The sequence below is a fragment of the Neodiprion fabricii genome, chromosome 1 (genome assembly GCF_021155785.1).
Source record: "Neodiprion fabricii isolate iyNeoFabr1 chromosome 1, iyNeoFabr1.1, whole genome shotgun sequence".
Classification (NCBI taxonomy): domain Eukaryota; kingdom Metazoa; phylum Arthropoda; class Insecta; order Hymenoptera; family Diprionidae; genus Neodiprion; species Neodiprion fabricii.
Window position 1 is genome coordinate 31,411,486 of NC_060239.1, and position 26,045 is coordinate 31,437,530.

The 26,045-nt window shown below is 48.1% G+C and overlaps 2 protein-coding genes across 2 annotated transcripts; both read left to right on the plus strand.

The window, feature by feature from the left end:
- The first annotated feature begins 651 nt into the window (after window positions 1–651).
- On the plus strand, window positions 652–11,885 carry LOC124187889. The gene is made up of 14 exons (XM_046580073.1): window positions 652–1,174; window positions 3,000–3,418; window positions 5,066–5,376; window positions 5,590–5,996; window positions 6,073–6,408; window positions 6,472–6,631; window positions 7,157–7,514; window positions 7,596–7,974; window positions 8,312–8,524; window positions 8,625–9,149; window positions 9,236–9,484; window positions 10,421–10,703; window positions 10,798–11,073; window positions 11,752–11,885. The coding sequence occupies exons 1-14, from the start codon at window positions 950–952 to the stop codon at window positions 11,883–11,885; spliced, it is 4,275 nt and encodes a 1,424-aa protein (XP_046436029.1). The 5' UTR covers window positions 652–949.
- Window positions 11,886–12,289: 404 nt separating this feature from the next.
- Window positions 12,290–20,606, plus strand: LOC124174502. The gene is made up of 5 exons (XM_046553715.1): window positions 12,290–12,864; window positions 15,556–15,986; window positions 16,985–17,170; window positions 18,348–18,694; window positions 19,462–20,606. Exons 1-5 carry the CDS (start codon window positions 12,711–12,713, stop codon window positions 19,511–19,513), a joined length of 1,170 nt encoding a protein of 389 aa, XP_046409671.1. The 5' UTR covers window positions 12,290–12,710; the 3' UTR covers window positions 19,514–20,606.
- Window positions 20,607–26,045: the final 5,439 nt, after the last annotated feature.

Genomic DNA, 26,045 nt, shown 5'->3' on the forward strand with positions numbered 1-26,045 from the left:
AATTTATCTTATATCTATAAGAACGGTTTGAACGTAGTAAACGATTCCGATCGGTATGACATATGAATGGGTGCTAAAGTTTTGGTGAAAAAAAAAAAGAAAAGAAAAAACTGGTATGAATTTGTACAACAATTCACGTATAGATATAATTTGGAAACTTTATTGATTTTCATCGGAGAATATTAATAATGTACATGCCGGCGAAATGAGAAGGTCGGCTGCGGGGTGGATAGTCCGCAATCTCGTTGATCACTCGGTAAACACGAGAGAGGGTGGATAAATAACAATCTATAGGGGGAAAGGAGCGAGATTGGGAAATATTAGTGACGAGCAGGTACATGCGGCTGGTACATCGGGCCACATTTATGGGAGATAAATAGCGATATCTGTTGGGCACGGGCGATTAGGCTGTATATCCATCCTTAGGTACCCACGCTCGGTGCGGGTAGAGCGGCGTACGTACCCTCTAATCCTCCCCGGCGTAAGAATCTACTTTGCCGGCGTCGTCGGAAGGGCCGTGAATCGGGCCGAGTTATCGGGAGCGGCGACGACGGCTGCAGGGAAGAGGGGTTTCCATGACGACGCCGTCGGCCGTCGGCCGTCGACACTGGACCAGAGACGCAAGCGCCGCGACGCGGCTCGACGGTGGCGCTTCGGAGTGCCTCCGGAGAGGCAGACACTGCGGTGAGGACGCCGCCCGTCGTGCCTCACCTCCTGGTGCAGTTGTCTCGCGTCGTGTCGCGTGCAGTCCGTCTCGTTGTCCCGGGAAAGGAGTGCAGCTCGCGAGTGCCGACGATGACGGGCATAGCACCGGGTTCGGACAGGTAGTGATCGCCTCTCGACGGACGGCCGTCGCGTCGAGCCGACGACGCGAGGATCCTCGAGCCATCGGCTTCACGTACACACACACTCGATCGATATCGCCCCACGGGCGAGGCAGCCACGCGGTATGTCGGGGACCCCGAGGCCTGGGCCCTTAGGGACGCGGGGTCACCCTGGGCCCGTCACGCGGCACCAGGAAATCGCCATGAACCCCCGCGCTCTCGCGGTTTCCGGCAACGCCACCGCCCTGCCGCCGCCGACGACGACGACGACGATGACGACGACGACGACGCTCCTGCCGCCGTCTTCCACTCTCCCGAGGCCGAGTCCCGCCGGCACCCTTCATCCCCAGGTCAGGCACCCCGCCGCCCCCTCCGCCACCCCCTACTTTAATTACGGTCAATTACCCGAGGCGCTCCTCGACCCCGCAGATCCGTCTCTCTTTACGTCTCGCGCCTTTCCATCTCGGCGATTTGCCCACCAAAGTTTAAGGCCCCGTGTCCTCGCACCCTCTCAAAGAGTGGGCGAGAAAATATCTACCTACACGGGGCGAAAGGGGTGCAGCTTAATAAGACCCGACGCCTTAAGTTACTGCCTGGTTAATCTGACTCTGAGCACTTCGCACACGTACTAACTTTAATAATTAAATTCAAGATGTATGATGTAGCTGCTCTCCGATTTAATTATCGCGCGTCTGCGGGAGCTTGCGGTTCTTAGGAAAATTAATATCGTGTATTTCTTTTTCTTTGTTTTTTCACCAAAAAATTAAATGCACCGGGTATACGCAGATATATACTTATTTCACGAAAACGACGATTTACTTGACGTACCTCGAATAACAAAGCCCACGGGTGCTTTTGTCTCTGGATTCAGCCATTTACCTGCAACTCAGCTTCTGATCTCCGTCTATCATGCGGTTGACAGAATCGCCGCGGGCATTCACTGATTACTTTAATCCGCAGACGCGGCGTGCATGTCCGATACCTACCGCGCCATTCACCCTAGAGCTTTAATGCCTTTACGTGAGATCGCTGCATCACCGCTCTGCAATGGGTATTATGCGCAAGTTTCAAACCGATTATACGCCGGCCCGTGGAGTCTATGTGCCTGCAGGCTTCTTTAATTACCATATGTTCAAATACAATCACCCCTTGAATGCAGAGGAGCGCGATATGCGTGACAATAGAACCAATGTAGCTTCGATTAATAGAACTCTCGCCAATTATTACCCGTGGTTCACATTTGTCCTCTTAAATAGCTTCAGCTTCAATTTGCAGATAGATAAGCGCGTCGTAATGGGAAATAATTGACATCAATTTCTTCTAGTCAAACGGAGTTAACTACTTACTTAATACCACGGTAGTTGAAAAAATTTCAGCAACATTGTCAAGGAAAACCATTTGGCCACATTATTTCTTTGAAGCTTTACATTCGTCTCCGATCTATTTTTTTTTTCTCCACTTTCGCTGAAGGAATTTGTGTATTTTTTCAATGGTGAATTTTGTCATGGATCGGACGAGTAACTAAGGGCGACTTTCACGAGATCCAATTCTGTTTTGAAATCGAAGCTCTTGGAAATCTGATACAAATATTCTCCGATAACACTATCGAATCATTTACAGGAAGACCAAATTTACCCACGCACAGTGAAATACCATGAATTTCTTATTTCTTTTTGGTAAATATGGTAAATCTTTTCTATAAAGAATGTTAATTCTAATATAATATTGCACTGTGGGCTAATCAGTACGTTATTTGGAAATGCTTTCAATTTGCGGTGTAATTCGTCGACTCAAAGAAAGTACGAAGGGTTGGAAAGAGGAAAATCTTACTTGGGGTGAGACGAACGACAGATTAGGATTGAGAGACTGCGAGAAAAACTATGCTGACTATTCACGCAACATATTTCATTCAGTACCCCTTGACACCACAGCTTTTATCTCAGCTGCCTGAAATCATAAAAACCAAGGTTCGGAGATCTGCCTTATCCTCGATTAGGCTTTAAACGACCAGCAAGCCGGCGCAATAAGACGGCGTCGTTAAAAGATTAATTTCAGCCAAACAAGTCGTTTGCGAGAATAGTCAAGACACTTGCCTCGTAAATGTAACATCCACCTTCCCCGTCAACAAATGAATGACGAAAAATAGTAATTTGAATCGCGGCGGTGGGCCTGTAGGTGGACGTCTCGACGCAGGCCGACCTCCACGGCGTCGGAGGGCTGCACGGGGATTGGGGAGAGCGTCGGGCGACGCCGCTTTATTCACGTGAGGACATCAAGGAGCAGTACTGCATAACGAATCGGCAGTTGGATGCCGTCGAGAGGTCCGGGGGCGGGATATTCGGGTGCCTCTCTTCGCGGGGCCCGTCGCCTTGCGCCTCGGCGAGGACGTCCCTTCTATCGGCTTGCGTCCGGGGGGCTCCGAGCGAGGAGAACCTCTTCGACGCGCCGTACCCGAGGACGTTTTACCATCAGCCCCATCCAGGGCAGGCAAGGGGCCAGCAGGGCAGGTACGATACGGACGAGGAGGACTACCCGGACAATTCCTACTTCCGCCGACGACCGACTTCCTTTTGCACGACTCCTGACCCTAAAAGGTAAGCGACGAAGCGTTTCCCGAGGAGTTTGAACCTCCCTTAGCGTCGTCACGCTGTGGCAGGCCTCCGGTGTCCCATGGTTAAAACGATGTGTTGCAACGACTCCCGACGCCCTCGCGAAATACGGTCGTTTAGGAGGCCCCTGCGCAAGAGTTAACGTTCGTTGAGTCGCTACCAAATGGCGATTGAAACGGTCATTATACTCTGCAGACTCGACGCGTCTCGATTTCGTAAACAACCCGCATTTTCCCGAGAGTCCCCTTTCTATTCATCGATCGAAAAATTGTTTCCAACTACGGAGACGCGACGCTTGCTAACCGGACGAATTTATCATTCCTGATGGCATGCGGCTACGCTCTCCCTCAATGGAATGCTCCAGTTTTTGCTGAAAATTATTTCTCAATTCGGCGGACACTGCAGCCACTCATAGCACATTTGCATGAACCTCACGCCGCGCTGTGAACGGGCAATAAATCATAGCCAGTATCGTACCTACAGATCATTCAGACTGCAACAGCAGCGCAGCTCAAAAAGCACCGCCGTGCATCGGCAGAGTGGGTACAGCCTGCAATTACAGCGAAAGTTGGCACTCACTCGACGTTCGTATTTATGCCCAGATTCTCGCAGCCGCAATAAATTTATCGAGTGCTCTGCATTTTCACCCTGCATCCCTTTAACGCCAGTTTTATACACCAACTTGTAGCTCTATTTGGCAACTCGCATCGCTGGCTGTCGCGCATGCTGATCACATCCCTGCCCAGTGTTCGTTTATAATTTGTCTTACAATGAATGGCGGTAAAGGTCCACGGTTGACCTTGATATGAAATTTCGTCCAAAGTGAGGCCTCGATATCTTTGCATCTTGGTGTGAGATCGAGGTCACGTAGCGGTTTCGGAAACGGACCTCATCGCGAGTTTGGCCGTGATGCTAGAGAAGAGAATGTCCCGGTTATAACGCGGTCTCGCCGAATCACATTCGTATGCAGGTTTATACCCACGCTCGATTCTTTACACACGAGCAGCCGCCACATCGATGTGTATTATAGGCAGCATTAGCATCTGTGGGATTGAAGAGCCGCTTCTGTTGGGTATGTGCTTTGGAATCAAGCAAAGATGTTTACTTCCACGGAGCTTTTATTCCCTGAGTCTAAAGAGGAATTGAGTAAAAGCTGAGTGAGGTTGCTGGGTATTTTCTCGGCAAGCAACGTACGCGGGTTAACCGTATACCTAAGCTACGTCTACTCTTAACTAGAATTTAACGCTAGCACCAACCACGTCCCAGTGCTCCCTTAGCTTCCAATAAACTTAACCAAGACTTATTGCTCCGAGTGATTGGAGTATCGGATGAGGGCGAAGCGTCGGGAGGTCAGGACGGGTCGTAACTCCATCTCTACATCCGAAAGATGCTGTATTGCCACACTGGGAAGGCTGAGCTACACCACGAAGGGTGAAGCTACCTGTTGGACGCGTGTGCTCACAATTAGTTTTAATTATTAATTACGCGAGTCGAGAGTCCTGCACTTCCCGCGGTGTCCGCGAGTCGTGCCCTACATACCGATGTCGCGGGTCAAGTGACCGGGGACTAATTTTAAGAAGGTCCATGTATCGGATCGGATCCATGGGGATGAATTGCGATCAATTATTGAAGGTACACGTGGGTACCCGAGGACGAGGAGTCGACGCGACTGGAGGGTCCTCGACCCGTCTTACCGCCCACTCTTACCGCGCCAACTTCGATCAACCCTCGCCCCGCACCCCAGCAGCCACCACGACCGAAGCACGTCAGCTTCGCGAGGTCCCATACTCTGACGTCTTTCGAGGTACCACGATCCAGAAGCCCCCCGAGGTCTCACGAACGTCTCATTGACTCTCAGCCGACTATGCAAGGATCCCTTTCCGCCGTGCTACCCTTGACGCACACCTACGCTAACTCTGGAGACCCTCGTGTTCTGGTACTCGGTAAGTCAAGGACCAATGGCTTTGGTTGGTAGTTCGATAAAAGCGGAACAAGAAACAGTACAAAAAAAAGTGGCACAATTTCATCGTTTTTTTGCCTGTTCTTTCACGAACCGCGTAAGAAGTCACTTTTTTCGCGACTCTGCATTGTTTGGTGGGCGTTAGTGTTGCTCGGGGGGTGATCTTAATCTAACCGTTTTTGTTGCCCCTTGAAAGAAAAACCACCGAAACGTGGAGTAATGAAGACTCAGGCCACACAGACTGAAGTTCCTCAAAGTCTACGAGGGCGAGTGGCTCCCATAACACTTAGCCCAAGGACGATTCATCGGGTGAAGATGGTCTCTCAGGGTGCTCAGACGAACGGAATTCTGAATGGCCGTAAACTGACAAAGAGCTACTCGGAGGCCGGTCAGTTAGGAACGCCCTTGGGAGCAACTTCACCCGGCGGTACTCCCATCAATGGCAACACAGATGTCGAGCATGAACCTCTCCAAAGGACGCAGTCGGAGGAACCTCCGAGGTCACCGTTTTTGGTCAACACTCCACCGACTTCTCTGACGCCGATCCCTCGCCCCTTGACAGACGACCGAGTGAACGGAGAATCGGACAACGCGATGGAACAGGTGAGGAACCGAATGATAGTTTTCATTTTGACCCACCAACCCTAAGACTAAACATCTTCCGATTTCTGGACTTTAGGCTGATCAGAGACTCGTTGACTCCGACAACGAGGAAATTTTGATCGACTTTAAACCGGCCCCGTTTTCCCCTCGCACCCGGAGCAGCCTCAGTCAAACGCCGCGGCCATGCAGGAGAATAGTGCCGCTGCAAAAGACCCTTTCCGACGGTGAGATCCAGGTTGAACGGCGAGAGCTGATAGGGGAGACGAGCGAGCCAAGTTACCCCCACACGTGTAGAAGAAATCATCACGATCCTTGGAGCAAGTCAACTCGAACTCCCATCCTGTTTTCATCAACCCCCGACGACCTTGCACTTTTGAGGGCTACACCACCTGGAGAAGAAAATCACGATGAGGTACTTGTGTTGCTCAGAAAGTCGGCGAAGCGTTGCGCAGTGTGTTAAATGCTTTTGTTTCAGGAATTTCACGAGAATTTAATCAAACGAGGGCTCTTCCGAAAGAGGAGCGTGTCTCTTGAGGATGGAGTTCAAAATCTAGGTACAGGGCCAACGGTCACGGGTGAGCCCATACTACCCAGATCACTTCCCACTTCACCTACGACACCCACTTTGGTATCAGGTCTGTAAATATACTTGCGTTTTCATACTTTGAAAATCCGACTCTGATTAGATGCAGCTTGTCTTTGAGGACAGGCCAGACTTGGGGGACACGGTGATGTCTCCATATTATATAAGCTTCTTAGGTAGAGCAATAAGCGCTCCAGCCAGGCTTTAATATCCGAGAAAATTTATTATTAGACTAATTGTAAATAAACTCCGCTCCTCTCCCCGTGCATGATGATGAATAGCATTTCAAGCACAGCTGGAGATTAATGTCAGGTCGTAAATAAACTTGATGCCGAGTCATCTTCGATCTGGATCCAAACAAATCATAATTTTTGTATTACTCTCAAAATACGCGTTTCTATGGTTGCGAAATAAACCAACTGATCGGATTGCTTCTTGCACATTCTAAACACTGTAACTGACAGTTTTTGAGTCGTTGTTCGGGTCCAATTTGCTTCGGTATACTCCATCAACGCTCAGAAATTTCTGTGCAATCATCCGAGTAATCAACTGTAACTGCTTTATCGCAATATTTCAGGACCTCAGAGGGCGGTGCAAAGTCCCGGTAGCGTGTCATCGAACCGACATCTCCTTCATGCGAAACTACCAGTCGGCGTAATGGGTTCGCCATTTGCGTCGAGTGACTCTTTGGCGAACGATGTAACCAGAGACCACAGTGACGGTATATGGAACGAATCTCAGGCTACAGTGTTGCAGGCTGACTCTTTGGCCCTTCTTACGCCTTCCTCCAGAAGAAGACACCTTTTGATCCTCCAACACCAACAACGATCTTCCATGGACACCGAGGCGCTGGACGCCGAAGATGAAATGGAAGTGGGCCCACCAAGTCCCAGGATTCGTTTAGAACCAGCCACCCCAGTCAGCCCCATCCCAAGGTGCGTGACATCAGCCTGCAATGCAACAAGATGTAAGAGCCAAAGGGTGACGAGACTTACGAGGTTATTTTTGTTCGTTAGCATCGATAATTTCCCGTCGTCCACACGGAACGGCAGACCACGAAGCGGTCTTCGAAGACGAAGTCCGATACCACCACCCTTGTCTCAACCGCAGTCCCAGTCATCCAGTGAATTCGGACTGAGTCTGGTCAGGACGGACTCGGGTCGAACGAATACAGACGTCTCGGAGACGTCAACGACTGAAGATTATGTGACGGCAAACACTTCTACGGGGACAGGTACGACGACGGGAAACTCTGGGACCACAAGTTCCCGGTCTCGACACCCTCAGCTTCACTCCGGTGCGGCACCGTCAGCACCAGCCTCAGCTACGGCCACTGCGGCCGATGGGAGTTCCTTCGAGAGCGCTAGTTCCATTTACAGTCTAGCGCGAAGTGAGGTAAGAGAAACCCTGATAAGCTATTCGATCAGGTGTCGGGGTGGTTCGATCGGGCAGGCCCTCTACTTTTATGGACATTTTATAGGAGTTTCTATTCCGGGTGTATAGGAGATAGCGAAGGGGCAAGATACTTCGCTCGTAAAGTCTTGAATCTTATTTACGAACACAGAAGGCGGGCTCTTCATCAATACTTTGTCTCGATCCTAAACTTTTTTCCAATAAAATTCTCACCCTCCGCTTTCCGCGAGCGTGCTAAAAATATACAAAACTTTTTTTCGCTTCGATAAGCTTTCTCCGATAAAGGTATATCGGGTGAGAATCATTATATCTGTTTCAGGCCGTCGTCGAAGAGCCTTGCAGTCCACCGGCTATCATCGAAGAATCCGAAGCTTCTCCCGGAATCGAACCGCCCCCATCTCCGGCTAGATCGACGTCGAGCAGTAGCTCCGGTAGCTACGATCTCGAGGACGCGATGCCGGAACCTCTTCAAGATTCTTACCCAACTGCACCTCTCAGTGGTGCTGCCTCTGAAACTGAACCAGACCACGATGTAAGAGAAGCACTACGTGATGATCGAAAATCACTTTTTCTGACTTTTTTATAGTCGTCACACCTAGCCAACTTTTTTCACGATGGTTTTATCTGTACAGGAAGAGCACCGATCCAGTTCTGGCGGTTACGCAGAGTCACCACCAGATACTCACCTGTGGTCGGAAGAGGAGAGACGTAGACGCCGAAAAACGTTCACCTTGGACTTTCAGCCAGGCACTGAGGTGGAAAATGGACGCGTCGACGGATATTTGGAGAATCGGGACGTGAGTCCGACTCCAAGTCACAGGCACAGACTGAGAGGCAAACCGCTGAACACGCGAAGTCCTCACCGGAACAATAAGAGGAGGGATTCGGCTCAGCAGCAGCAGATAATCAGAAGCCCACAGAAAGACGACTGGCGAGAACCACTCGAAGACGGAACCCACGTCCCTACGTCGGATGATTCGAGCTGTAGCCATCGTCACCACCTTCATCATCATCATCACCATCATCATAGGGAAAGTATCGAAGGAGGAAGACACAGGAGAATGCGGGAGAGTCCGAGAAGAAAAACGGGAGGCTATATTTCGTCGCGACGAAAAAGCAACGAGGTAAATCATTTTCACGAGAACACTCACCTTCATGCAATTGATTTTCAATTTCAATTCAGGACAAAAACGCCGCGTTGACAGGAAGTCTTCCCAGAAGAAGATCCAGGCCCGTGGAGGAGATTTGTTCGAGTCGACTGAGTCCTGGTGGACACTATCAACGAAGTCCTGGGCACAACGGACACGCGACGATAATCGTGAAGTCGCCGAGTCCAGAAGCGCGACTAAAGGCACTGTCAGCCGAGTCCCTGAGGTCAGTTAGTCCCGGAAGTGACAGCGTCTTTTACAGCGAAGGTGCGGACCACTCGTCCTGCGTTACTGCTAGTTTAGAACCTCTGGACGCACCGCATTGTCACCATTGTGGTCGTGAGGTAATTCTGCAAAAATTAAATATCGCCACGTAGGTATTGTGTATCCCTATAAAAACTATCTCGGCTTAGCGTGAACTTTTGTGGTCTGCGATTCTCTTGAGCTGAATATTCGAAATAAATAAACTTTTAACGGAGACGTACATAGCAGAGCAAGTTATACGTCGACAGCTCCATTATCGACTTCCGGCTTTTCGCGCCAGATGAAAGCTTCTTCATCTCTGTATACACGAACTAGCTTTTATATTCCCCGTATCGTCTTTCTTTACGTATACTTCGTGTTTTTGTATGTGTACGCCTACAGTGATCACTAGTATATGGGGATATGAGAACACTGTAAGAGCAGCGCGTGCAAAAGCGGCGGAAGAAGCGAATTACATTTGAAAGCATGGCTAGAACGGAGAAAAGCTGCGAATAAAGGAGTACTTTTTTCAAAAGTATGTATTTACCTCGTATCTCATTCCGACTGTGCGGGGCAAAAGCATATGCAGAGTAGTATAACACAGCGACAATTAGAATAATAAACTGAAAGCGCCAATTAATCGGCCCGAGTCGGCAGAGGTTGTGCTGTATAGAGTTTTAATAAAAAGGTATACCACTAGCTATTGCATTATTCAAAGAAACGTACAGAGGAGTTTCGGGAAAAGTAGCCGGTCTCCGTATCCGAGGTATTAGCTCTCTTGCAGGATTCACAGGTTAATTTATTCGGTCTGTGGTTTTACCATGCCGAGAAATAATTTATCGAACGCCGTTTCCAAGTGTAAGGAAGAAACCGTATACAGCTGTATATTTAATGCACTACTGCGTCTGGGATTTGGAGATTTGGTGAAGAGATACGTGAGAAAATTATTAGGGCTCGAATACACGATACGGGATTTGGTTCTGTCCAATTCGCCACCCGAATTTATTCTTTAGAACCATTTTTATTCCTCGTTTAAGGTCCAGGAGGAAATCGTCCAACCGCCAGCCGGGTTTGCCGATTCCCCCGAGGGCCACAAGGCGACTACCAAGCACTCCGGACATCGATTGTATAAAAAATTCGACAAACGATTCCGCTCCGAGGATAGAAGCGAACGTAGACATCTCTGGAGCAACGGGAGTCGTTCCGAGGTCCGGGCAAAATCCGAGGAGAGAAACGCGAGGTCCAACAGCCCCCGGGAAGAATGCAGTCGAAGGAGACTTCAGGCTCGCAGTACCGACGCCAGCATGGAGGTTCTCACTGGTAAGCTTCTTGTTCCGCGCATCAGTATCGTCTCCGTTATACAGCTCGGCGTTCTTTCGATCTTGAAAATGAACGAAATCTTCTTGAATTTCAGGTCGAGAAAATGATGCCAGACAACTCGAGGCGTACGCAACCGGTGACTGGATATGCATAGAAGATTTTCGCGGCAGTCACGTTTGGCGAAAGCCGGAAAGCCGCGGCGACGAAGACGACGCAGGCACCGACGGGGCGGGAAGGGAGCGTCGAGATTCGCAGGGTTCAACCGAGAGCGAGAAGTGTTTTGCTCGAAAGTACCACGCGGCGAGACGAAGGATGATTCACGCCAAGATCAGCGGAGAGATGCAAAAAAGGATCCACATGAAGAGCTTGAGTGAGTCTCCTCCATCTGCTCCTCCGCTTGGCATGCTTGTTTTATTTTCTTCTCATTATAATACACGAATAGACGTTTCGAGGGAAATAAACTCTTTTGAACACGAAGAACGCAGCTTTCTTTCGGTTCTTTGTCGCGTTCGCCGCAGATTAGGAACGGCTATTTTTGCACGTGGCTAGTGCTTGGATGGATCTGCTGGCGCCTGGGGATCCCGCTCCGCGGCACGCGTGTCCTGACCACGACACTCGGAGGTAATCGCCTCGACGCACGTCTCGCGAGACTGAATTGACGATCGTAGGCGTCGGAGTTGCGTAACGCGTCACGCCCCGGACCGTTCGCGCCAACTGCCATAACAAAAACTTGGGCGCGAAGACGTCGCTCCGAAAGACCAAAGTGTCGATGGCACATCTATGTATAGCTCATGGTCCAAGAACGTGACATTCCGGCGTTCCATTCGGCTTCTTTTTATCTCCCATTTTCCCCTCCCACTCCCCGTCGCTTTCCTTCGGTTTCGTTCGTTTGTCCGTAATTTTCTTCTTTCTTTTCTCCCCCGTCTCCTTTGTTGCGAAGCACACACTCCATACCCTGATGCTCCATTTTTACTTGGCACTCCGCACTGCAGCTTGCAGCGTCCTACGCCGTTCCTCCCGACGCGATGCGATGCCGCATTCTCTCCAGGGAACGGACCAGATGGTCACTGCGCCACGTCTTCTCCCGCCAGACTCAACTTAATGCACAACCATTTCCCTGACGTGGGTACGTCGTTGCATCTTGACCAGGGTATTGCTTTGCTGTGGCTAGAACAACGGTGACGTCCGCATTAAATCGTCCCCCGTGTTTCTAAATTCAAATGGGTTGTTTACAGCTCCGGCATGCCGATAAACTGCGGCAGGAAATTTGTTAACCGATGCAGTTTAAGACAGGATCAAAATAGACAGCCGTCCGGTTATTTGTCTTGGCTCGAGACGCGCGGTACCAATAATCGGTTCGAAAAATACTTCGTTTAAGAAATTTATCGGGGGGTTGGAATAGTCGGTGCAGCGCATGCAACAGCCGAGTCTCGTATGGTCGGGACGCTGAAGCCTGCGAGGTGTGTTCCGATCGATGACAATTAGTGTCAATTGGCGACTGATCAAGCTGGACTTGTGCGGCTACGATCGGAATGACGTGCAGATGGGATTGTCATCCGGTTCTTCACAATTCTTTAAATAAGCGTCGCGTAATACTGCGGTGGCTAAATATAAACCCCGGCGTCGCGGCGCTGCCGCTGAGCGAAATCTTCACGAGATGAGCTTGCGGCAGTGGAGAGAAAAGGAGAGACCGAGAGAAAGAGAGATGGAGTAAAGAGAGAGTAGGGGAGATCCGAGAAGAAGAACTTTTGGCTACAGTCAGTGGGTCAGGGCGTCAAGTCGCATTCCACCAGGGTACTACCTAAAATCTCCATCGGACAAAGACCGCTTCAACTCGCCGCGCGTATTTTCAACGATATCGCCGTTCCTTCCGTCACTTCGAACCGATTCGGCATTTCTTCTTTCTACCTTCTCCCGTCGTTGATCCCTCCAAAAAGTGGTGCGTGATTGCAAGTACAAGTGGAGGTGTCTTCGCAACGGAACAAAGCGGTTCCCGTACAACAAAAAATGGTGTGCGACGCCGCGGGTTCCGGGTGCCCGCCCGAGATCGGAGAAGAAGACGTCTCCTTGAGGCGCGCCCTTGAAGATCTTTTGAAATGTATGCTCAGGGTCTGGTGCAAGGAAGGCCAAGCATTGACCACGCTCGGCGTCCCGCCACCCGGTATATTTGCATATTTCGTTACGCTGCACAAAGCGCCATTATTACTAACAAATTATCCCTCTGGCTGCACAATCCGACTCGAGTATATAACCTCAAATAACGGCGTCCGATAACTGCACAACGTTGCCCGATTCAGTCCGCGTAATGATATTTATCGTTCTGTTACAATTGCTGGCTTTCTAATAACATTATTTTATTTGCTTACTTTCACGTATGTGTCTACATCGCCGTGTACTGTTCGATAGCTGAATTTTCTTAGTTCTCAATTGCTTGAAGATTTCCCGTTCGTTAATTTGTGTGAACAGAAAATTTTATTATTACCCACCCTCGATGGTATTTTCCATTTTGCTGTTTCCAGCTAATCTCCAGTGCACGTGAAAAGTTTCAAAAATCCTCTGGTGTGTACATTACAATGGCTGTAAAATTCTGTATATTGAATATCTCGTCACGAGAATGATCGTGTTTTTATTTTTCCTGGATGCTTTATGTTGAGACGGATATGATACACGCAACTGAAGCCGTCAAATACAATCCACGGTATAATTTTATCGCGAAGATGACCTGATTCTTTGCGTCAAATTATAGCACGGGATGAAATAAATAAGAAATTCCACGAGGCGAAAAACCATCGCGGCAGGCAGAAGGTCTTATCAATTTTAGACCAGAACACGTTTTATATACGTTCCAGCGTAAAACTCCGTGGATATGTGTATATCTAAAAATAATTTAACGAGCGCTCCACACAACCGTAGTACGACTGCGAACATTTTTTTTTTACTATCGTAACACTGCGTGAAAAGAAAATATCTATTTTTCACGATTTGGAACCGTGGATTTATCCCGCAAAAAATTCCTGCAACGAGCGGGACGTTGAAAAAAATGATTAATGGAGTCGAGTCCTCAGTAATATTTTGCTGTTGAAAATTATTAATCGAAGATAAATTCTATTTTGATAATTCGTAACATTTCTGAACTGTCAGCGAAACTCGCGACCGTGAATATTGTTCTGAAAATATGGCATCAGTGAAAAGAGACGGAGAAAGAGAGGAACGGCTTCCACCGTTATCGTAAATTCTTGTAAAAATACCTCGGTAAATTGTTATCTACGGACGCAACGCGATCGCCGGCAAAAAAATCGCCATCGTCTCAAAATGACGTGATCGACACGCGTGTCCTTGTGCTCGAATCGTGAGGAATACGCCTCGGACGTGTGAATAAAAATAAGTCTGAAATCGTTTTTCCTCTTCGTCTGCACATTATAATATAGTGTCGCGTTCAGCGATAGTACAACGTAAGTACGTGTATACCTACAGCCAGAGATATGTCATAAGCGACTCTCTGAAAAGCTCATGTTTTCCCGCTCATGAAAGACGGTATTACTTTTTACGTCTCAGCCTTCTGATCGAAAAACTTACCTTCCCGAATGGATATTGCGGTGTTGCTGTCGCGAATAACGGTGTATAAGCTTCGACGTTTGGTCGGATGAAGGTGGATAACTTTTACTCACCGCATTACGTTTCGATCAGGATTGGCTGATACTCGTCTCAGATAAATCGATCGACACCGAGCCATCTCGACTGAGAAAACTAAAGAAAGGAAATAATTATTACAGTAATGATTTTCTAGGTGATTCATTTGACTGAAAGACTGTAGCACATTAGCACTATTTGAAAGAATACTTCTCTCGGGTTATATATGATTGATTCTTTTTGAAATTCAAACGGACCTGGAAAAGATGTAGACTTTAAATTGCGTCGTTCTTAAGGTGTAATATTCTTTTGGAATTTACCGGATGGTTCCATCGTCAAGCTTCACAGAATGGAAGATGAATGACCGGTATTTGTAAGAATAAGCTGACAAAGTAACCGCGCTGCAGCGGCGAAGACGATGCGGGGGTAAATGATGACCACCACTTGCCGGCTTGGCAGGCGACGGTGACGTAACAGCTTTGCTATTTGCTCGGGGTCTCTGTGTACACCTTACGTGTATACACGATGTGACATAACAAACGGCCCGCCGTTTCAAAAGCGCTACCATCCATTACGATTTTGTTAAATAACTTTTTCTGACGTCGGCATTATACGGGCGGCGCGTAAGGTACGCGTCCGAGGGATTGCATAAGTAGGTACGGTTCACGGCTCGCCGATCGAATTCCTGCTACGCGGGGCTCGAGAAAAGTCGCGTAAACGGCGAAACAGGGTCCGAAATACGGCGCGGAGTCGCGTGTCATCCCTCATCATCGAATCGCGTGAGAGCCGGTCCTCCGGAAGAGCGTCAAGCTTCCGAGGGAATACCGGAGGCTAAAGATCAATCTGAGAGGTGAACGTGACTTATGAATGGGCAGACTGCCCGGCCAAGTAATTCGCTTGATAAGATCGACTCGTTGAATTTGGGTCAGAGCTGCTGGAAGGTTTCCTCGTTTTGTGTTAGAGCCGTTCACCCCGTTAACCGCGTTAAGAAAACAAGAGGGAAAATCAATCAGTCAGGAGCCGTGGCGTGCGAATGCGCCCCGGAAGCAGCTGCGTTGTACAGGGTGTACGAAAGAGGAAGGGGGAGGGTGCGGGGGAGGCTTTACTTTTGTGTAACAAAAATTTATTCACGCGGTCCTGTTCGAAGAATCGCTCGGATTGATTCGCCGCGGTCGAACACCGCCAGCTATGACTGATGTAATATGTGTGTCGATATTTTCAGAAAGCGACAAAAGAGTGATCGTAAAAAGGGAGCCTGGGGGCGAGTTCGGGTTCCGGATTCACGGCTCGAAGCCCGTCGTGGTATCGGTAATTGAGCCGGATATGCCGGCTGAGAGCTCCGGCCTCGAGGTGGGCGACATCATCATATCCGTAAACGGAAGAAGCGTCATGGACGCGGTTCACTCGGAAGTCGTAAGGCTCGCGCATTCGGGAACCGACATCCTGGAGCTCGAGGTCGTGCGAACCTGCAACATCCTGGCGCCCCAGGTCCCGAGGAGCGGCTCGAAGGACGGGCCAGCCGAGGCGCCTCTCTGCTCCGGGTACCTGTGGAGGAGGTCGACGACTTCGACGTCTTCGACGTCGGACAAATGGGTCAGGAGATGGTTCGCGTTACGCCGCGACAACTGCCTTTATTGCTACAAGACTGATGCGGTGAGCGGAGAGCCTGCTGCACCAGCAGGGGATGTCCCTGAGAGTTGCGAGTTGTTTCACACTCGATTTGTCGGGTCCGCGGCGAAGGCGTTGGTGAAAAATTCATGAGAGCACCGCGGAGTTAAAAACAGACCGTTCGCATTCGTATAGTTGCCGAGGTTTCGCCGCGGTCCTACTCCTCCTCCTGCCCGTGCTGCAGGATATAAATATTTATTAACCCACTGGGGTGTAAAGTGACTATAATCATAAACCTTTCTTACGACCCAACAAAATGAGAAACCGAATGTCAGATGAGTTGCCCGCTTACGTTTTGTGCGTGACGAAAATACCTACGACAGCGTACACGGGCGAAAAGAAAATAAACAAGGGTATAGAGAGAAATTTTCCGATTATTCGTTATCGATTCAATTCACGGTATTTGAACGATCGTTGACTTATCAGCTGCACAGATATACCACCAGCACTAGCCAATATCTTGATCAAGACTGTACGCGAAGATTACACGTTGCCTTTCGTTATACCACAGGCGGCGATGAAAGAACGGTTATTCGTAACGTAACGGACTATACGTGCAAGGATAAAAGTTCTTCTAATTCACAGAACATATTTTTAGTTTCATTTGTGACTGGAGTGAGCCAACGTAATCAACAAAAGAGAATAAAAGAGGAAAAAAAAACGCGAGGTTGTTTAAATGATCGAGTATTTTTCTGCGCTAACGAGCCTAGCGCAAACGTAAAACATTTCGGTAGTTTTGGTGGCCGTCCACTGTCAATGTGTGGCCTTGAAATAAACTGAACTGGCAAAAGTCCACGATCAAAAGAATTCTATATCTAAACATAGAGACAAACTTTGAGCTGGTGGCTTTTAACTAAACATGAGAAATGACGTCTCTCTGACGAAATTGGCGCTCACCAGTAACCAGCTATACCGATTATACCTACCGATAGCCCGGCACGGTATGAAACTCATTACCCTTACACGCTCCTTGTTTCCCGCAGGATTCACAGCCGGTAGGAGCAGTGATGCTCCTAAAGTACGCGGTAACGCCAACCCCCGACGTCAGACCCCACAGCTTCGTCATAACGAAACCCGGAGCGCCAACGTTGCACTTAGGAGCCGACGCCGAGGAAGCGGCCAGCCGTTGGGCGACGGTCATAAAAGAAGCTGTCGAAAAGAACAACCAGGTAAGTACCTCCGAGGAACGGTTCCAGGGCGAACGACGGACCGGCCGAGCGGACTCTGCTTTAATTGGTGATTCTAATCTCGATACGGATCCTTATATCAGGTTACCCTGGGCCTTATCGACGGTTTCCCCCGCGCACAGATTCTTACGCCATTCGACCACTCGAGGATGCTGGTTCGATATCAAGTTATAGCAAACAAAATTTAAAAGATTCATTAGAGGCTTTTAAACCGACTATGAACGACGAATTTTATTCTTCAATATCTTTTTCGGAACGCGGGTAGTTCGCTGACATTTATATCCCGCGTAGCGGATCGAGAAGAAGGATTTACCTCTAGGGAATAGATTTTACTACTTCTATTAGGTGATACGAAACCTGGTGGCCAGGACAAATTTATAACGAGGTTCCACTTCGACGTATATTCCAAGATTATATCCTTGCATCAATCGTTCGTAGATAGGTTTTACTCCGTCCAGACGACTTTAACCTAATCTGACTACCCGGGGTCTCGAATTTTTAGTGTGTGGCCCTCTGGCTCAGTTCAGGATTATGGCCCCGGATCGAAGAGGCGTACTGGCTTGTCTATTACTTCTGTTTATCAGCCAGGATTTAACATTTTTTCAAGGGTTTTCATCGTTTTTATCTAACTCGGGCTAATCCAGTCCATACACTTCTAAACGATCGAGGATCTTTGACTTTTGAACGCTATCCCCGTTCGATTGAATATTATATTACTCCCGCGTGTCTCCCCAGAGGTGTATAGGTATAACCATTTAAAGTCAACCGAAAGCTAATAATTTTCTAAATTTTATGTGTACATATATATACAAGAAAAAGTTGATACAGAATTTTTTCAACGTCACGTTAGATTAATGAAAATGAAATAGGTAGCGTAAGACTAAAACACTTTTAATCGAAGCTACTACGGTACGCGACGTCGTGACGGATCGAGTCGATTAAAACTTGTAACGCACCGATGTGCAAGTAGGAAAGTAAGGAAACGTCTTGATCGCCGAGACGCGTCGCGTAGATCTTACGGTGAGATTAATCGTTCAGCGGTGGCGAAGCGGCGGTCACTCGACCGTGCGGAGAACACGCTCGCCGTATACGATGCAAGAGTGAGGCCGGCGGATCGAACCGCTGTCAAATGAAGTTTTGTTTGACGTCTATCCGGCAGGGCGACACCTGGTTGAACGCATCGTTGAGGCTACAGCAAATGCCTCCCTGCACGATTCAGAGGCCGGACTGTTTCGGCTACCTCAGTAAGCAGCAGGGCGCTCATACCAGGGAATTCGGCTCGAGCTGGTCCCGCAGATACTGCGTCCTCAAGGACGCCGTCCTCTACTTCTACGACGACGCCAACGCCGAACGCGCCTTCGGCATCGCCTGTGTTCGCGGCTTTTCCGTTCACTGGGGTGCATCCGGTTCCGCGGAGGGCAGGAAACACGCCTTCGAACTACAGCCGCCAGATTCTACCCAAAAGAGTCACATTTTCGCGACCGAATCCGAAATGGACAAAAAGAGGTGAGCTCCGAGATGATAAGGACAAGAAATCGCTTCAAGTTATTTGTTTCCGGTGTTCTTTTCCTTTTTCATACCATTAGAGACCATAATCGATCCTCTCAACGCGACATCCCGTTCATGTTTGAGAATACCGAAATCACTGGACATTCAACCAAGTGCATCGGTGTATTCGGGTCTGTTGATTAGAGGTGCATTGAAAGGATATCACTGCCCGTAAGCAGTCGCATCACGTTCCTAGATTCCGGTCGCCCGAGTACACATATAAGTCTATAGCCTCGGCACGAGTCGGACTCTATAACAATCGAAAGGGTTTCGGTGACTAATGAGTGAAGACCTTATTTCCCAAATCGCCGATTCAATTCATTCTCGACTGTAATTGCCAAGCCCCTGCAATCGGCCATGACTAACAATCAGACCTTCGGCAAGTAAATCCTCTGCATTCTCATCTCGCTCAAAAGGACCGCGCCTGCAGTTCGGAAAAATTTTAACCGCACCTGCGTATTGTGTGCCTATCATGCTTATAACGGTTGTATTAATTTGTTAACCCGAAGTCACGAAGTTGAATAATTCTCGACAGAGATTGCACGAAAATTAAGAATCTTTAGCACCGACTGTCATCCGAGAAATATACAACTCATTGGTAACGTTGAAAGAGGTGCGATATTCATTTTGCCAACCTCGTTGGAAAGGCGGGCAACTCGAACGTATACCTGTGCAAATTCTAACTCCAGCGTCCAGAAGTGATTTCTACGTGTTTTGTCTTGCAGGTGGATAGCAGCGCTCGAATACTCGATTGACCGGTGGATAAAGATAGGTTGACGAGACAACTAGTCTAGCCTGGCTCGGCTTGTTCCTCCGCGGCGAGCCGACCCGATGTAACGAAATATCTTTGTCCCAGCAGCGACGAATTTACCCAGCACAAAACTTCATCAACGATCGTCAAATGCGACTATAATATTTACCTTTCTTTCTTTTCACTTTTACTTCGTTCTCTTGTCGTGTTCTTGACGTTATTATTTTACTTATGCATCGATTTTTATTTAAAAATGCATTATTCGTCATTATTATTATCATTATCCTCAACATCATCCGAGATTATTCTCACAATGATTATTATTATTATTATTATCATTGCCATTACTGTTAACGTTGTTATTATTATTATTATTATTATCATTATTATTATCATTACGATTATTATTGCTGTTATTACGAAGGCGTATAAACATAAATACGATATTGTATAGAGCCTTGCGTGCGTGTGCGGTGTAAGAATGCGTGAGCAGTTGAAACGTGGCATGCATTGAGCGAATATCTCACGACGTATGCGTGAATGCGTGTAATGTTGATGTTGTATATGGGAACATGAAAGGGAGAGAGAGAGGGAGAGAAAAAGAGAGAAAGAGGGAGAGAGCGACAGAGAGAGAGAGAGAGAGAGAGAGAGAGAGAGAAAAAGTAGAGGTGCAAATGCTTTGTGGGACGTTCGAAGTATGCGCGAGTGTAATTGAATAATGAATGCTTTTTTGTCGTCTTTTTTGTCATTTTGTTTCCTCCTTATTGACGTTGAATATAAGAATTTATAATTGTAATACATATATAACGAGCACGCCCCCTCCCAACCCTTCAGCAAAGGAACAAAAAAAAAAAAACAGGAAAACAACCCAGAGGGCCGCATTTAAAACTAACGTTTATAAAACTTTACCTATAAAAGAGAAAACTATAATCACGAACAGTTATAAACATATTTACGTGTTGATAGCAAGGAGTTCCGATACGGAATGAATGCGCCATACGGCTCGGGTGTATGTATACCATAAAGGTACTTAACCCGTTTGCCAGACGCAAATGCCAAAAGAAACATAAGTCATTCGCTCAAACATTCAGATAATAATAAAGACTTTAATACCAGTTACATAACGGCATATGCCAAAATCACTTCACCTATCCTTATCTCCCGCAGCTCTCTCGTCGTCCATCGCTAAGCATATACATTATACATGTACATTATACATATACCTAGCTATAGCTATGGGTATATTATACACGTATCTATTAATATATTTACACCCTCACACGCGAAACGCACCCCAAAATTTTTACTTCTCCAACTAACACGTGTGTGTGTGTGTGCGTGTGTGTGTGTATCTGTGGGTGCAATTAATTTCGTCGAATTGCACATTGCATTTACATTGAATATAGAAAGATACATACACACACACCGATCCATCCATTCGATTACCACCTTTTCATTACATACCGACATCGGCGTTTGTCCTGGACTCTCGCGCGTTTACCCATAAGACAAATTTAAACACGCTGCTGCTTGACAGAGGGAGAGAGAGAGCGAGATAGAGAGAGAGAAAGAGAGAGAGAGAGAGAGAGAGTTATACCGAAAAGCCAAATGGCACGAGAGATCGGATCTCGAAAAATCGGGATGCTGCTACTGGAGCCGTTTTTAATGTGCTCTGTGCTCTGTACTCTGTCCGGGCGCAGTTCGTGTCAGTTCGTGTGGAGAGACTAGGAGGGTCCGGTTCAGCTAGGCGAACGCCCGTGTCCATTCAATGTTCGGATTTGTTCGGCGAGCTCCGGTTGTTGGATATCTCCGATCCCCTCGGTCGCTGTTTGCATCGGTGTCTAAGAGGTTTTTTGGGCCCTTTCCCTAACCGCGGCACGTCGATTCTTTCGGCGCGGGAACCGATGGAGGGTCCAAAAATCTATTTTCTTCCCGCAGAAAGACTAGCCGAGGGATGCTGGGGGGGGATTCTCGGGACGAAAAACCGAGCGCAAACAACGACCGGCATATGTCATACCGAGGTGCAGCCAGAACCAATGCAGACAATAACATAAATTCGAAATTCGATACGCATACGTGTAATCAAAATTCACTATTAATTTACAACGCGGATTTTACTCGCGGTTTACACACTGTTTGTATCAACGCAGTTACGATTTAACGAAGTAATGATATTGAGCTTTAATAATTTGTACACCTTATATATACATATTTGTAGTAGGCATCTACGATCATGCATGTACGTATGTGTTAGGTTCGTCCATGTGTACACGTATATTGACGTCTATAGGCATATGTATAATTACTCATCTTAGTTTCGAGGCTGAGGTATAGTAATGTACGTAATATACACGTAGCAGTACGGCATTCCTACACTTATACACGCACGGATTATTATATACGTACACAGATGTGCTTCACGGTGTTCCCATTCCTCAGAATCCCTCTATAACATACTCTTAGATTTGTCAAATACAACTTCCGAGGCTCGTATCGACGGGTCCTATGGAAACAGACGTATTTCGGCGGGCCAGATAATACGGTCGTATTTCGCCGAGCAATTTAGAACCAACGTATCTCAAAAGATGCTGCAGCAAGTGTATACAGAGCTCTATACACAACTTGTAGCATCTTTTGAGATACGTCCGTTCTAGATTGCCCGGTGAAATACGTCCGTAGTCGATCCATCTGGCCCGCCGAAATACGTCTGTTTCCATAGGACTCGTCGATATATTGTTTGCTTGCCGTAAAGATTACTTTTAGCCCGATGTATTGTGCGTATTTAACGCACCGACTGATAGAAAAAAGGTATATTATATTGTACATAAATTCCCATTCGAGGAGATGGTATTCGAGAAATGATAAGTGAAAAATACTGACGTCGTCAAGAGCAGAGAAAAATAGTATATTGTGTTACAAGAGCGGAAAGTCGGCGATTTCCGACAAGTGTCAAGTTTGCAGCATTAACCAAGGCGAGAGCTCTAAACGCACAAGTCAGACATCGTCCATCTGCACGTGTGACACACGCAGACTTTTCCAACACCTGCGAAGGAAAGTTTGATTCGAGAAGGAATCAAATGTAATATAATAATTCAATATAAGTAAATCAAAGGCAATGCAAACTTCAGGTTAAACCCAGGCCAAAGATGTTGTTGGCGGTGGGTGAAATTAAGTTATCGGAAAGTGCGCATGCGCCGAGAAAGCCGGGGTGCTTAAAATTGAGAATTACAGTGATGCGCATGTGCCAGCGTCGTTTTACCGCACTGTTCAGAAAATGGGATACTTGACGCACGCTCTACGGGCTTTGAAAATTTAACTTTCCAAGTATGTGTTGGAAGAAATTATTCCCGTTTCCCTATATATTTAGACGCTGCTAAAAGCGGCGTACGTACGAAACTTGTAATATTAATTTACTCGCGCTCCAAGAATTATTCGACGTCAGCAATGAGCGAGAACAACAATCCTCAGCTCGGACTTATCGTATTATGAATATTATATGCCGCAAAGAATACCTTCGTCGAATTTCAAGCCGCCGAAGGTGTGTAACATATTTCAAAACTAAACCAGTACAGCCCCGGTTTTTGCATCAGAATTTTTTGTCACTTGAATTTATTGGACGGAGATGTAAAGATTTTAAGAAGGAATCTTTACGGTGAACTGGCAATATTTGAAATTATGAATTAATTGTATTCGGTGTGAACAGAAATCATTCTATACTGTGTATCGTAATTCGTATAAAATTAGCTAAAGGCAATTTTGATCCCGACTGGAGTAATGAGATACAGCAAACGGCCAAGTGGTTCCGGCCTCTTCGCGACCGTCTGCTCGTCTCCGATTATTTTCAGGAGAATCTTCTCGTCGACAAGAGGCTTCAAGCCAGCCGTCAAACTTCTGTGTTTAGAATAAAATGATGCACCAAAGTTTTCGTTAATGCCAATCCATTTACTATACACGCCTATAATAATTACAATACAGAGACCTTGGAAGGGGGGAAAAAATCGGTGACTGATTCGTCGAGTCGCGTTTACACGACACGGGTATGAAAACTACTAATGTTCGTGAATCTTAAGAGGTATTCCAACGTTTTGTGCGTTATTAAATCTTCCGCGAGTCCCTTGTAACTCGAAGTGATCCCCCCTCGAAGATAGAGTCGCGCAATTAATTCCCTCGACTCGCATTAACATATACATTATTCGGAGGGCTATCGTTACCACGCATTTAAATTCACCGAGCATTTTTCTTACAAGTTCATCACTAAACACAGATTATTGCGATAGATAGCAAAATTCGATTGTACACCTCAGCGATGAGTCACAAGGTAAGCATAAGTTTCGGACTCTTCGGATTCGTGCGCACCTATAACACGGATCGTACACGACGTTTTCAGCGTGTAAACAAATTGTTTCCAGCCCTCTTATCGCCGCAGTCGGCGGACAATATTTTTTTTCGTCCCCGCCTCGATAAGATCGAACGATCGATTCGTGCTGTTGGAATTTTTTATCCACACTCTATATACAAACTGAGTGCAAACCGATACCCGATGAAAATTCATACAACAACAGTACGACCCAGCGGAATTGGCCGTTAATTTCCGCGACCTGGAATATTCGGTTCAGAGCAGTTGCCGGTCGCTGAGGGCGAGTGGGACGAAAGACTAAAAGTAAGAAGAAATAAAAAGAAGATGAAAGAAAGAAAAAGAAAAAGAGAAAGGAAAAGAAACAGCGGAGGGGAAACGAAACGAACCGATTACGGAACATTAGAACGGGACGCGGTGGCTCGATTCAGGCTTCAGAGGCTGAGGCTGAAAGTCCTGCACGGTCGAGGCACCAGAGGTACAAGTATGTATATTGTACACGTATACCTACGGTCAGTTGCGAAGAGCACCGCGCGTCTTTGATACGCCGTAGATAGCCGGTACGTTCTCATTACGCGTCGGACGGTATGCGCCGTGCCGTGCCGGACTCGTTCTTCCCGTCTACTCCCCCTGCACGCCGTAAGTAACAGTCTGCACACAGAGGAACACGTATCTGTATGTACCCAGGGGATAAGAGGCACGTCCGCCTGCCCTCTCGCCCGTCCATCCGTCCGTCTGTCGGAGGATGACGAGGAGGAGGAGGAGCGGAGAGGAAGGAGGAAAGGGAACTAGTTCAGTGAGCAAAACGACCTCAGAGACTCGGTTGCATGCACCGCGGCGGCAGAGCACGCCCGGCAATTCTAAGTGCAGCGGAAGGAATTTATACAGATAAGAAATGCAAGGCGCGAAACCGCCGCCTTTTCACGTACCTATCATCTTAACCCGAAGCTCTAATTTTCCTGCTTCGCCATCGCTGTGCGATTTCCCGTTCGTATCGGGGGAAGGAAAGCTTTTCTCCGAGGACCGGAGGGCCGGGGACGACGGGCGACCGAACGGCTCCCCGTTTTTTGTCCCACCGTTCGCAAAAAACTGGGAGCCGCACGGCAGCGCAAGTACAGAGGTGAATCAGCCCGTGCACCGGCTTCTTACGCGGTGGATCGGGTTTTCCTGCGCGAGTCTGGCCTGGGCGTCGACGACCGGCGTCGAGACGCGGGCGCTCAGCGCCGGTGGCCATCGGCGGGGTGCAGCGACCGTCCCCCACCTCCTCGGAGTCTTTCCAGGCCCAGTGCCGGGCCCAAAACAAGCTTACCGCAGGTGCATTTACAACCTGTCTTTGTATATTTTTGCCACCGGATCTATTCCGCTCCTGCGGTTTATACCGCGCCACGGGGGGCGGCTGCAAACTGCGAAGGGGTTTCGAGGAGCCCATTGCCCCTTGATCGGCAGTCGCGGATGGGCTTTCTCCGATCCTTCCGATCCAGTCGGCTCGCTTAGGTAACCGACGTAATTTTTTTTTATCCGCGTGGACGGGTTGTAGGCGAGAAGAACTTCCTCCAAACACGGTGATGCGTCTTTCGTAAATCGCATCGGGCCTCTGTTACGGCTCTTCTTTTCTTTGTCCGTCGGCGCGGAACGGCATTAAAATTAGTCAAGCCACCGCATCTGCGCTCTGCAGCCACCGTGCGGAAAATTGAATTCCGCCGTTACGGAGCATAGAACAGCCTGCCGTTAGAGCTTCGACGAATTATTACTCGACTTTACGCTACATCTTCGCCGGGTTCAGCGGATCGGCCGAAGGCGAGCGACGTGCATCGGGTGAATAATTCCTCGCTCGCGAACCGAGACCGTTATGTATATTCAACGATTTTAATTAGGCGTAATTGAGCCTGGACGTTACGTCTTGTACCAAGCCGAGACGAGTGCGAATTAATGGGTACAAGTTCATTTAGAGTAGGAGAGGGAGGGTAGGGTAGGGGGGGGAGGAGTAGCAGGGGGAGTGCACGGGGCCCGGAGACGCTCAGGTGCGCACCTGCGGCTCCCATACCTATCCTACCAGCTTAAAGGTATACCTCCTGCGTTCAACCTGCGCGGCATCGTCTGTGTTATACCTGAAGCCCCGCACCCTCCCCCCCGCGCCACCCCTGGGCCACTCTCCCCCTGCCGAGTACTTCTGGCTCACAACGAAGGCGGGCGGGCAGGCAGGC